Source organism: Pocillopora damicornis, chromosome 2 (assembly GCF_964200805.1).
Source record: "Pocillopora damicornis chromosome 2, jaPocDami1.2, whole genome shotgun sequence".
NCBI classification, from domain to species: Eukaryota; Metazoa; Cnidaria; class Anthozoa; order Scleractinia; family Pocilloporidae; genus Pocillopora; species Pocillopora damicornis.
This window is the reverse complement of record NC_142671.1, coordinates 21344524-21358205: the sequence shown is the minus strand read 5'-3', so window position 1 is coordinate 21358205 and position 13682 is coordinate 21344524. Positions and strand designations below refer to the sequence as shown.

Genomic DNA, 13682 nt, shown 5'->3' with positions numbered 1-13682 from the left:
ACTAACTGGGGAGGGGTAGCATGCGAGTTTACTTCCGTTCAAGGTCCACAATGCAACTTCCGTCCACGGAATACAACTTCCGTCAATATCTGCTCCACCACGATACGTCATTCATTGCTTTCAGCATGAATGAGCTAAAAAGAAAAAAAAGACCTTATAGTTTCATTGTGAGATTTGACTAGAAGTCTCAGGTAATTTAGCATTTTTTTGAAAAGCTGGAAAAACATTTCAATGTACACCAACTTAATCACAGTTTTGATTGTAACAACTTTAATTTCACTGATCAGAGTGAAAGTGAAGTTTGATTAATATTAGGGAGAAATGATCAGCTTCGATCTTATTTATTATATATATTTACAGTCAATAAGGAACGGTATCAAGAAATCTTGCAAATGCGGAGAGTATTCATCAGCCACTTGTGGGTTGAGCGCTATTTTAATGATCCACACGTGCATCAGCTGATGCTAGAATTTTTAATTAAGCTACCCAAGCTAAATTCCTTCCTATCCTTCAAGCGATAGCGATCCTTCATAATGTACGTTATTATAATATCATGAACGTATTGTGTAATGTAGTCCACTAAATCAATTAATATATTTTTACATTGTTACGGTAAGTTTATTTTATAATGATATGCTGGATAATACGTTTATTTATAGCTTATGTTATCAATCCACTTACATAAACATTTCAGTATATTGATTTAGAATTTGTTTCAACCCTCACGCAGGATTAAACTGTAAGCCATCACATATGTTCAACTTATTTAAAGGAAACAAAATGTCTAGTTGTTTCTGTACGTAACGTGCAGCTACGCTACAACAAAGACGAAGTTTTAGGAGTAACCTTGTCTTATTGATAGATCAGTTCAAGTCATTCGGACTGTCCCAAAGGCAGAGGAAAACTTTTTTAATTCCGTGGACAAAATAATCCGATGGACTCACACATTAAAGTTTAAATCCAACCATTAAGGCCTGTCACCTCTTTGGAATGGCAACGCATTTAAGCCGGCAGACTTTTTGTCATGTCGTTCAAAGATGCAACTATCCTTGCTTGTGAACCAAGGAAAACATCTATAAACCAGCTTTTAAGACAAACGGTACACTTGGTGCATGTCTTCTCCACTTTTACCAGTGTTCTGTGAGGAGTTAGGATTCTGGTTCTGAGGTGGTGGACTATTTGGGTACGAGTGGCCTTCTTTGATGCTCATCCATGACAAAGACAGGTTAGTGTGCCCTCTTTCCCGCTTCTCTGAGGGACTACGCGGCAACGTGTACGCCGTTACTCGACCAAACGACATCATTTTCCACATGGTACCTCCAGTTGTAAAACTGTTCTCCTCCTCATTCTGTGACGAAGCCGACAAAAAGCGTGCCAGCCTGACTCGATAACGAGGACAGCAAGTCATCGTGATGAAAAGTTCTTTGCGAAATTTGCTGTTCAGCAAAATATAAAGTGATGGATTTATTGCACTGTTTGCGTGCGCGAGCCACAAAAACATTAGCTGTGCTTCCTCCGGTATCGAGTTCCGAAGGTCAGGTCGCACGAACCAAATGTAATGATCAATATAATTTGGGAACCAGCAGATTGCAAAGACCAAGACGATTATGACTAATAACCGAACAACTTTGCGTTTGGATTTTTCAGCCGCAGCGCGATTGGTAGTTGTCACATTTCCCGGGATCTTTCGAAGCCATAGTTTACGGCAAATTAAGAAGTAGATGACGATGGTTACTGTAAGGGGCCATGCGTAAAGCACAACGAAAATCGTAGTGTGAAAGATCTTAAGTACGCGATAGGTTTCAGCATTTGTAACATCGTTTTTGTCTTGCCATGGCCACACTTGTAAACAAAAATGCTTGTTCTCTCGAGGATAATACTCTATTTGGTACAACATAGGATATGGGACCATCAGCACTAAAGATAGAATCCAAATTGTGGCCGACAATATTTTTGGCTTGCGGAAGATCTTCTCTCTCAGTGGATAGAATATGGCGTAAAATCGATCGAAGGAAATGAACATCATCGTGAACACAGTTGCCGCTATTGAAACTGGGATAAAGTAGAACACCAGCTTGCAAGTCACGTTTCCCAATATTCCTGGAATCCAAGAAACATCCCCATGAATGAAATTCACCTGAACCGGCATGATTGTACACGTCAACATCAGATCTGCAACGGCCATGTTGGCGATAAACAAGTTCGTGACGCTGGTAGAGGAAGACTTCTTTAACACAACGTACAACCCAAATGAATTTCCAAGGAAAGCGATGGTAAAAATAACTGCGTACGCACATGTTATACCAATTTTGAACTCATGAGAAGTACCCTGTGATGGAGCACCGGCGGTTGTTGCTGCAAAAAAGAAAAAAAAAACACAAATTGCATGAATTTCCAAAGAAAGCGATGATAAAAATAACTGCATATGCACATGTTATGCCAGTTTTGAATTCCTGAGAGATGTCTTCTGGAAAAATGGGTGGGGCGCTTGATGCTGCAGAGGGAATCAAAAATCGCCAGATTATGAGTTACCACTGCAAACGGGAAGAGAAAGCAAAAAGCTGCTTTTGGACGTTTATGACCCTTTTTTTTTAATCACTGCAAATTCTTTAAAAAAGGTTTTCGGCGGATGTAGTAGGCAGATTAGCCTAGCAAAGGATTTCACTCTATAAGAAACCCCACCCTTAAATCACCTCTCTCCTTTATATTCAGTTTTTAGTGATCGACTGCGACTATGGTGGACTGTCTGCATGGACTGTCTAAATGATAGTTGACCCCAGCTGACGAAAACAAATTATCTTGGAAAGTTTTATTCCCGCCATTGATGAATATGAATATCCATTGAAAAACATACGTAGCACTAAAAGCGACAATGTTTAACGGGTGCTTTGAGTGCGTGTGCTTTAGTTGCTGACAAGTTTGGCTATAAAAGCTACAGAAGCTAAGCCAACGACATTGAAGAACATAATCACAATGTCCCGGATACCATCCTTACCATTTGGTATTGATGTACTGGAGCTGTTGTTCATTTTGATGGCGAAGTTTCTGCTGCCAATAAGCTAAAGGATAAAAGAGCAACATAAACCATAACAGAAGTGACACAAGTGTAAAGCTGTGGAAGCTATGACTAGCAAAATGTAGTAGTACAGATAAGTATTCTGTGAGAATAAGTTCAGATTCAAAACCCGCTCTCAAAAGTTGGTATAAGTGAGGAAAGGGATAACGGTGCAAATCTTAGCTGGTTCAGGTCTTTTTCAGTGTTGTTTCCTGATATGATGTATTTCTGAGCAGGAGAAACAAGAATCATCTTTTTGTGTCTGCAAAGTTGCCACCTTAGGAGAACTTGCTTACGACACACAGTTGTTGTAAACGACACGATGCAACCTGGTAATATAATAACTATTTTCAAATAGCTTATTTTGCTAGGCCCGTTTCCAACCTGGATGCAACGCGCGCCTCGACCCAATTTCCTGTAACACGAAGTTCCCCAGATCGCTGAAAACCTTCTAAAATCGTCTTTCTCAAGAGTCATCCTGGACATATAGTTAACTATTTTACGGTAAATACATTCACCATTCGTCATTTAACAGTTTCCTTGCAGTATTTCGAATTTTGTCCGATAGAATCCGAAGAAAAATTTTTTTTTAGTGTCACGCTTGGATCTCTTCGTACTCTAGAAGCGCTTGAGGATTCTAAATGAAGATGAAATATTTTCCAATAGAAATTGGTATTTTTTAAAGAGAAATATGGAGAAATATCAGACTGCCGGACGTTTTGTTATTCGAAGACCATGTCCGGTAGTGTCCGGTGAAATTTTCTTAGTGTCATGCTTGGATCTCTTCGCACTCTGTGTACAAGTCAGCGAAACAGACAACGTTGGAATTTTTTAACTTTCTAGAAGCACTTGAGGATTGTAAATGAAGGTAGAATATTTTTCAATGAAAAATCGGTATATTTCAAAGAGAAATACGGAGTTATTTGAGGACCGTGTCCAGCTGTGTCATTGAAAAGTTTTTGAGTGTCAAGCATTCGGATGGCTGTATACAAGGTTAGTGAAAAACATCAAGTTCGATTTTTAGGCTGCATAGGAGCGCTTGAGGATTGTAAATAAAGGTAGAACATTTTCGTATAAATATATTTTGGATTTCGAAGAGAAATATGGAAAAATATCGGACGACCGGACATTAATTATTTTAAGTTTAGTCACTTCATTGCCGCGGGAACGTCTGCGACACTGACGGTTTGCGTTACAATTCTTATTTGCTGCTTTGCATGGACAACAACCTCGACCACTCTTTCGAGCGCAAGCTCCTCTCCACGGGCAGGAAACTTCAACTGACCCTTGATCCTATTTAACAAGGATGGCAAACTTCAATTAAAAAAAATTGATGAATGAATGAAAACGTGATGGATCAGCATTTTCACATTCTTCGAAATGCTCGCAAGGATTTTCGTGTTCCTCTTTAGCAACAACCGATCCATAAGCGTTTAGTGCCACAGAATCTACTAAATCATTGGATTCATCTGATTCCATACCAGATTAAAACGTATAGAACTGTTTTAAACACAATTGTTTTGACAAGCTCTTCAAACTCATCGAAGGAAACGCAGTAGGCATTTTGAGACAACGTGACACGGTAAAAAATAACTGACCAATCAGAGGCGGTATTTAAACAAAAGCGGTGGTTCAAAACAAAAACAAACGACCGCATTGAAGGTTAGAAGTGTGTCTTTAAAGACAGTACTTTGCTGGAAATAAGGCTTTCACCTCAATTTCCATTTTTCATAAAACTTGATACAAACTTTGCCAAGTGCTGTATCTCTTTATTTCGATTTCATGAAAACTTCCTTTTTCTTACCTTCTCAGTAAATCTTGATAAATGAAAATTAAAATAATTTCTCAGTAGATTTCAAGTGTCTGTGTTATTGTAAGTGCTTCAAGGGATGTGTCCTTCACAATTTATCGAATATGAAAATATGAAAAGTGTTTTAATTATTGTAATCCTGGCGGACGGAGTCTAAATGACCAACAGTTTCATGTTGGTTAAGGCGCGTTAGAATCTTTGTTCATTAAAAAGCGGCATGGAAAAACCAGTTATTGCTTTTGAGAATTTTCATTTTCTGTCTCTCAGTCCGTAAGGAAGTATTTGCCAGTAAACTATTCATTACAAATGTATTTAATAACCTGTCTTTTACTCGGTAGATTATGAGCTACATTTCTCTGAATATGAATCTTAGTTTTTCCATGTTTCCAACTTTTAACCTATCAAGAAGAAATAAATATCCGAAATATGTCCTTTGCTTCTCTCTCACTTCAATTTGGATCAAACACCTTTTTGAAAAAATGAATTCGTACATAGGAAACCTGTCAGTAGAAAGCTGCACCCGATCATTAGCCCATGCAAATATGAAATGTTCTATCGGAAAGGAGCTGTCCATTTATATCACGCCGCCATGCGCCACAGTGTTAAAAAAAACTACGCCTCTGAAAGTAGATCTGGTTTGATCAAATTGTAGACGTTTTATATACCATAAAGAGATGAATACCACAAATATGACTTTTGCTGCTCCCTCACTTCAGTTAAGATCGAACACCTTCTTTCACAGCTATGAATTCGAATATAGAAAGCCAGTTTTAAACAGGCGTTCGAGATCATTCTTTCAAACAGGAACTTTTTCTAAAAAAAAAGTGCTATCCATTCATCCTGTGCTACAACGGACGACACTATTCAAATATTGAGGATGCAAAAACGGAAGTTTGAACGACAGTGTTGATGTATTTGCCTTTCTTTACGCAAATTGTTCGACGCAATGCAGCCTGGCAATATTAAAACTATTTTCAAAGAGCTTATTTTGCTTTAAAGACAGCGCTGTGCTTAAAATGAGGCTTTCACTTCAATTTCCATTTTTCATAAGATTGGATAAAAAAACTTTGCTAAGTGCCGTGCTTTTTCCTTTATTTCGACTTCCTCTTCCGTATCTTCTCATTAAATCTTTTGAGATAAAAATTAAAACCATTTCTCAGTAGATTTTAAGTGTCCGTGTTATTGTGTGTGCTTCAAGGGATGTGTCTTTCACAATTTGCTAAATATGAAAATATGAAAAATGTTTTAATTGTTGTAATCCTGGCGGACAGATTCTAAATGACTAACCCTTAAATGTTGGTCATGGCACAGTAGAATCTTTGTTCATCGGAAAGCGACATGGAAAAACCAGTTCTTGCTTTTGAAATTTCCCATTTTCTGCTTCTCAGTCTTTGGGGCAGTATTTTCCAGTAAACTATTAATTGGAATTACTTAAATAACATGTCTTTTACCAGGTAGATTATAAGCTGCATTTTACTGAATATGAACCTTAGCTTTTCCATGTTTCCAACTTTTTACCGATCAAGAAGAAATGAAATGTGACCTTTGCTTCTCCCTCACTTCAATTTAAATCAAAAAGCTTTTTGCAGAAATGAATTTGTATATAGAAACCTGTCCGTAAAAAGCTGTACTAGATCATTAGCCCATGCAAGTATAAAATGTTTTTATTTGGATGGAGCTGTCCATTTATATTTCGCCGCCATGCGCAACAGTCTTAAAAACTATTCCTCTTACTCAGCACATCGAGTGCCACATTTGACTGAAAGTAGATCTAGTTTGATCAAATTGTAGACGTTTTACATACCATAAAGAGATGAATACCACAAATATGACTTTTGCTTCTCCCTCTCTTCAGTTAAGATTGGACACCTTCTTTGGCAGCTATGAATTCGAATACAGAAAACCAGTTTTAAACAGGTGTTTGAGATCATTCTCTCAAACTGGAACTTTTTCTAAAAAAAGCGCTATCCATTCATCCTATGCCACAACGGATGACACTATTCAAATATTGAGAATGCAAAAACGGTGGTTTGAACGACAGTGTTGATGTATTTGCCTTTCTTTACCAAAATTGTGTCACATTTCATTGACGTTAGTACTTAACTATTTAGCTAATTGACTTCTTACATATTAAATAATAACAGAAATTGAATTGTGCTGGTCCATCACTTCAATTCAGATCGAAAACTATTTTAAAGCTAGTCTGTAAAGAGGTATTCGAGATCTGATTAGCTCAGAAATGAGCGTTCTAGTTAAGGAGGCACGTGTTCTTAACCACGCACATCATGTGTCACATTTTACCGAAATTAATTAAAATATTTTCTCTTTTTACTCCTTTCCAAGATAATTTAACTGTTTACATTCTCTTATTCTTGTATATTAAAACACCCCTTTGACAGGTACGAGTAAAGAGCATCTGTTTTCTCCTCACAATATCACTCCTGAATCAAAGGTCACAAGACTGAAAGAAAATAATCACCAAATAAAGAACCTCCCGATTGTTAAACGAATTTTCCTCGTCAGAACCTAGTGACATTTCTAGAGAACAGAAATGAGAAACATGAACTGTTTAATCAAGGAAGAGTTGTTCATTCATCTCACATCACGATGGACGATATTGAGGATGCAATAACGGTTGTTTGTGCCACAGTGTTAAGAGAGTGTCTCTGTAAGAGCGGTCGATTTTGCTTGAGACACGGATTTCGCTCGTTTCTTGTGTGTTGTAAGGCATTCATGTACCTATACTAAAACAACAATCAGTTTGATCAGATCTCTCTACTTTTCGGAGTTTTACGGAAATTAAATTTCACTCGAGCGAAGGCTTGTCGTGACACTTTTCAAGATTTTAATTTCATACAACTTTGGAGGACAATTTACAAAAAACTACGGAACTGAGAAAAAAACAAATACCACAGCCATGTATATTAACTTTATCTTATCTATCGAGGCGACTTTCGCAGACATCACGTTTCAATCAAGGAAACAGGAAGACTTGAATCACACCTTATCGGTTCGCCTAAATCACACACGCCAAAACCGATCAAATTCAAGGTAAATTTTTGAAAAAGTGAGGCGTTCTAAACTGATCCAACTAACATAGCTAGGAAGTAGTTGTCATAGAAAAGGTAACTACAGAAAAAACTTTGCGGCCCGACCTTTACGAGAACTTTATAACTCCGTGAACTTACTTAATTTTAGGTAATTTCCAAGACAAGCGACTAAATACAGGAATGGCTCCAACCTGTGATTGGATGATAAAAATAGTAAAAGTTAATAAGTTATATTTTAACTCCTTGCTCGTGAGTATTGTTAACCGCGTGTCTCGAAGCGGAACGATGAAATATCAATGCGAAAGAAAACACCGATCTGTCCAACAAGAAATGCTTACTTACGTAGCGAAGGAAGGCAGCCTTTCTCGTTCAGCGAAGTCGTTCAGCGATATTCCGGCGATGAAAAAGTAATCTGCTGATTAGCTCTGCTGACTAAACTCATTTAGTCAGTTCAGGCGGACGACCAGAGACTGGAGCCATTCCTGTATTTCACCGCTGACAGGAATAGCTCCGACTGAAACGTTTAACAATTTTTTTTTCAATAATGTTTTAATAATTTTTAAAAAAAATTTTTTTTCAATAATGTTTTAATAATTTTTTAAACAATTTTTAAAAAAAAAATTTTTTTTTAAATTTAAAACTAAACTAGTGAGCAATTGTTAAACTTCTTTATTCTCTGATGCGTTTCGTCTGACTGTCGTAAACTTCTTCAGGGAGTTTTACAAGTTACGACTAAACGCCTACATTTATAAGCTATTGTGAGCGGCTATTGCGGGGGCCAATGACCATATGAGCCTTGGCAGGAATAGGTAAAGTTGTGAAAATTTTGAAAATTTCTTTTGAAAATTTTTTAGGCAAGGTGAGAAATATTTTTGGGAACCACGGTTTTAGCTAAAAATTTTCGAATTTGAAAAATTAAAGCGGTTTTTTACAGATGATTCCTGGAAAGCAGTTGGCAAATTAAGTTAGGATGGCTCGTGTACTTTACAGAAAATATGGTTTATGTTCTACTCATCCTTTCTTAAATTTAAGTGGTATAAATACCTTGTCTAAAACAGTAGTGTGATACAACAGTAAACGAAATTTACTCGTTCCAATACAGCGTCATGTGATGAACAGCCTTCATTAATTTTAGAACAAGTTTTATAAAATCATTGTACTCTTTCTTGTTCCATCACTGAAAACAGTCAAGGTACTTCGGCACGATTCAGTGCGAGAGCTACTGCCACTGGTTTAACTGGTAAGACGTTTTTTTGGTTTGTTTTGTTTTTCCCTTTTTAGGGCTAGTGGAGTTGTTAGAAATTACCAAGCAAAATCAAGCGACTTTCTTACTTTATATGTTGTGCAAAAATAGATGAAGAGCCCGATGAATGGATTTGTCCTTCATGTGAACAATAACCTAAAAAAAACAGTTTTCTATGAAAAAACTCCCTCGATTGCGGCCAAGCCATATTTCTCTACCAGAGCATACTGTAAATTAAAAACATCGGTCGCAGCGTCACGCAACATTGCGTGATTCTCCAAACGTGACTCAGCGGCTGGTCAGCCATCACGTTTATGAAGTAAACATGGCGATCGCTACCTGATACAAGCGACTAAATACAGGAATGGCTCCGACCTGTAATTGGATGATAAAAATAGTAAAAGTTAATAAGTTATATCTTAACTCTTTGCCCGTGAGTATTGTTAACCGCGTGTCTCAAAGCGGAACAATGAAATATCAATGCGAGTGAAAACACCGATCTGTAAAAAAAGAAATGATTACTTACTTAGCGAAGGGAAGGCAGCCTTTCTTATTCAGCGAGGTCGTTCAGCGATATTCCAGCGATGAAAAAGTCATCGGCTAACAAGCTCCGCTGACAAAACTCATTTGGTCAGTTCAGGCGGACGACCAGAGACTGGAGCCATTCCTGTATTTCACCGCTGACAGGAATAGCTCCGACTCGACCGTTTATTAATTTTTTTTCAATAACTTTTTAGTAATTTTTAAAAAAAAAATTTTAAAAATTTAAAACTAAAATGGTGAGCAGTGCTGTACGAACAGTAGTTGTAAAACTTCTTTATTCTCTGACGCGTTTCGTCTAACTCTCGTAACTTCTTCGGGGAGTTTTACGAGGTAACACTAAACGCGTATAGTTATAAACCATTGTTAGCAGCTATGACCAGTGACTATAAGGGCTTACCTGGACCTACGAGCAGGAATAGGCAAAGTTGTGAAAATTTGAAAATTTCTTTTGAAAATTTATTAGGCAAGATGAGAAATATTTTTTGGGAGCCGCGGTTTTAGCTGAAAATTTTCAAATTTGAAAAATTGAAGAGGTTTTTTTTACAGATGATGCCTGGAAAGCAGTTGGCAAATTAGGTTAGGATGGCTCGTACAGAAAATGTAGTTTATGGTCCACTCATTCTTTCTTAAATTTAAGTGGTATAAATACCTTGTCTAAAACAGTAGTGTGATACGATAACTAATGAGATATACTCGTTCCAATACTATGTCATGTGATGAACAGCCTTCATTAATTTTGGAACATGTTTTATAAAATCATTTTACTCTTTCTTGTTATAGCCAAAAACTGTTCGAAGATTGGTTGTGCTATCACTGCAAACAGTCAAGGTACTTCGATATGATTCAGTGCGAGGGCTACTGCCACTGGTTTAACTGGTAAGACACTTTTTTTGTTTTGTTTTGTTTTTTCCTTTTTTAGGTCTAGTGGAGTTGTTAGAAATTACCAAGCAAAATTAATCCGCGACTTTCTTCCTTTGGGTACGGGTGTTGTGCAAAAATAGATCAAGAACCCGATGAATGGGTTTGTCCTTCATGTGAAAAATTACCTAGAAAATCCGTTTCCACGAAAAAAATTCCCTCGATTGCGGGCAAGCCATACTTCTCCAGTAGAGCATACTGTAAATTAAAAACATCGGTGGCAGCGTCACGCAACCTTGCGTGATCTTTCAAACATGGTATGCAGTTGCTGCATTATTTTAAAACTTAGAAACTACATGGCCCTGTAGAAATAAAAGAGGGCTTCATTTGCAAGCACTGTAGACTTCAACATAAGAAGAACCTAATAAATAGCTCTTTCACTTTTTATCTGTATATAAATTATTTAGCCAGAACCAAAAAATTAATATACGCATGAGTTGGAGCCATTCCTGTCAGCGGTGAAATACAGGAATGGCTCCAGTCTCTGGTCGTCCGCCTAGACAGACTAAATTAGTTTTGTCAGCGGAAATTGGCAGCGGATGACTTTTCATCGCCGGAATATCGCTGAACGACCTAGCTGAAGAAGATAGACTCTGCCTTATCTTCGCTATGTAAGTAGCCATTTCTTGTTTGACACGTCGGTGTTTTCTCATCGATATTTCATTGTTCCGCTTCGGTACACGCGGTTAACAATACTCACGTGCAAGGAGTTAAGATATAACTTATGAACTTTTACTATTTTTATCATCCAATCACAGGTCGGAGCCATTCCTGTATTTAGTCGCTTGTTACCTGATCACCGTTCTTGTCGATCCGAATGTCAAAATGCCAGCGTGATATTGCCGCGAAGATGAAGCAGTTATGTTATTTGATTTGTACTTCACATTCGAGTCGAAGCTTGGTTGGTACAGGTTATTTCTTACGGTGGAATCGACAAGGGGAATTCGAACACTCAGTAGTTATAGTGTTTGAATTGTTGGAAGAAATGGTCGCATGGGGATGGTAAGTTTAACGAACAATTTCAAATTTTGCCGCTTGAATTGAAAGGAAAGCTCATCTGAATTGCTTTCGTATGTATTTTTGACGATTTTAGATCTACCTGCTTGATATATATCGGTTACGCTTCATGTTGACAAGTCCCTCAAAATGGCGGCCAAACTTGGAAATTACCAAAAAGTAGGTAAGTTCACGGAGTTATAAAGTTCTCGTAAAGGTCGGGCCGCAAAGTTTTTTTCGGTAGTTACCTTTTCTATGGCACCTACTTCCTAGCTATGTTAGTTGGATCAGTTAAGAACGCCTCACTTTTTCAAAAATTTATCTTAAATCTGATCGGTTTTGGCGTGTGTGATTTAGGCGAACCGATAAGGTGTGATTCAAGTCTTCCTGTTTCCTTGATTGAAACGTGATGTCTGCAAAAGTCGCCTCGATAGATAAGATAAAGTTAATATACATGGCTGTGGTATTTGTTTTTTTCTGAGTTCCGAAGTTTTTTGTAAAATGGCCTCCAAAGTTGTATGAAATTAAAGTCTTGAAAAGTGTCACGACAAGCCTTTTCTCGAGTGAAATTTAATTTCCGTAAAACTCTGAAAAATAAAGAGATCCGATCAAACTGATTGTTGTTTTAGTATAGGTACATGAATGTCTTACAACACACAAGAAACGAGCGAAATCCGTGTCTCAAGCAAAATCGACCGGACCACTCTTACAGAGACACTCTCTTAACCCTTTGACCTCTAAGAGTGAGTGGCATCTAATTTCCTCTTACAATAACCCCCCCCCCCCCTGAATCACACTTCTTTATGCAATCATTTCCCTCAAAACTGATAAAAAAAAATTAAGAACTTGGTTCGTTAACGAAGACGGCAAGTTATTGTAATGAAGACTTCTTTACGAAAATTATCTTTTAACAGGATATAGATAGAGACATGGATTTATTGCCCTGTTTGCGTGGGCGAGCCACAAGAAGCATAACTGTACCTCACCCGGCAACAAATTGCAAACTTCAGGTCGCACGAACCAAATGTAATGTCCACATAACTTGGGAACCAGCAGATTGCAAAGACCATGGCGATTACAACTAATAATCGCACAACTTTGAGTTTGAATGTTTGAGCCGCAGCGCGATTGGTAGTTGTCACATTTCCCAGGATCTTTCGGAGCCACAATTTACGACAAATTAGGATGTAGATTACAATGGTTATCGAAAGAGGCCAGGCGTACAGCACGACGAAAATCGTGATGCGAAAGATCCTAAGTACGCGATAGGTTTCAGCATTTGTAACGTCGTTTTTGTCTTGCCATGACCACACTTGTAAACATAAATGCTTGTTCAATTGAGGTCTATAAATTTTCTTATTGGGAACTTATAAGTTCTTAGTATTACGTCACAATAAAAAATATCAATTTAGTATAGAGGATGCAAAAGCAGAAGTTTGAAGGTAGATCTAGTTTGATCAAATTATTGACCTTTTACATACCACTGAAGAAGAAGTGAATATTATAAATGTAACTTTTCCTTCTACCTCACTTTAACTCTTGACGAACGCCCTTTTTCACAGCAGTGAATCCGTATACAGAAAGCCAGTCTTTATATTGGTGTTCGAGATCATTAAATCAGACGGGAACTGTTAATCAGGAAGTGCTGTCAATTCATCTTACGTCAGGATGGACGATATCATTCAAATATTAGCGACACAATGATCGTAGTTTATACGACGGTGTAAGTAAATTTTACTCCCACTATGTTCATTATGTGTCGTATTTTACTAAAATTAGATCTAATCTTTTTCCTCTACTTGATTTTTTTACATACTGATGAAAGGAACACTTTTAAAAATTGATTTGTACCGCCCCTTTTTTTTTGCAATAACGCCGTATGCAGGAAACCAGTTTTTATATAGGTGTTTGAGAACATTTACTCAGACAGGAAAGTTTCATTAAAGAAGTGCGTTCCATTCTTTTCGCATCATGATGGACGATATAATTCAAATGTTGATGACCCAATAATAATAGCTTATGCGACAGTGTTAACAACTTTGCTTTTGACTACGCCCACTGTGTCAC

The 13682-nt window shown here is 37.5% G+C and overlaps 1 protein-coding gene and 1 long non-coding RNA gene across 3 annotated transcripts; one reads left to right on the top strand and one right to left on the bottom strand.

Annotated features, from left to right (window-relative positions):
• Positions 1 to 322: 322 nt before the first annotated feature.
• LOC149050316 (prolactin-releasing peptide receptor-like) lies at positions 323 to 3532 on the bottom strand. Its single transcript, XM_089192440.1, has 4 exons — positions 3440 to 3532; positions 2996 to 3059; positions 2434 to 2494; positions 323 to 2297 (listed from the first exon to the last, which is right to left on the bottom strand). Exons 1-4 carry the CDS (start codon positions 3530 to 3532, stop codon positions 1088 to 1090), a joined length of 1428 nt encoding a protein of 475 aa, XP_089048566.1. The 3' UTR covers positions 323 to 1087.
• Positions 3533 to 11400: 7868 nt separating this feature from the next.
• LOC149050315 (uncharacterized) lies at positions 11401 to 13043 on the top strand. 2 transcript variants are annotated; one of them, XR_016183924.1, is made up of 3 exons: positions 11401 to 11621; positions 11713 to 11795; positions 12530 to 13043. It is a non-coding gene; the product is annotated as an uncharacterized LOC149050315 (long non-coding RNA). The 2 variants fall into 2 exon arrangements; XR_016183925.1 differs by having other exon boundaries at positions 11713 to 11799.
• Positions 13044 to 13682: the final 639 nt, after the last annotated feature.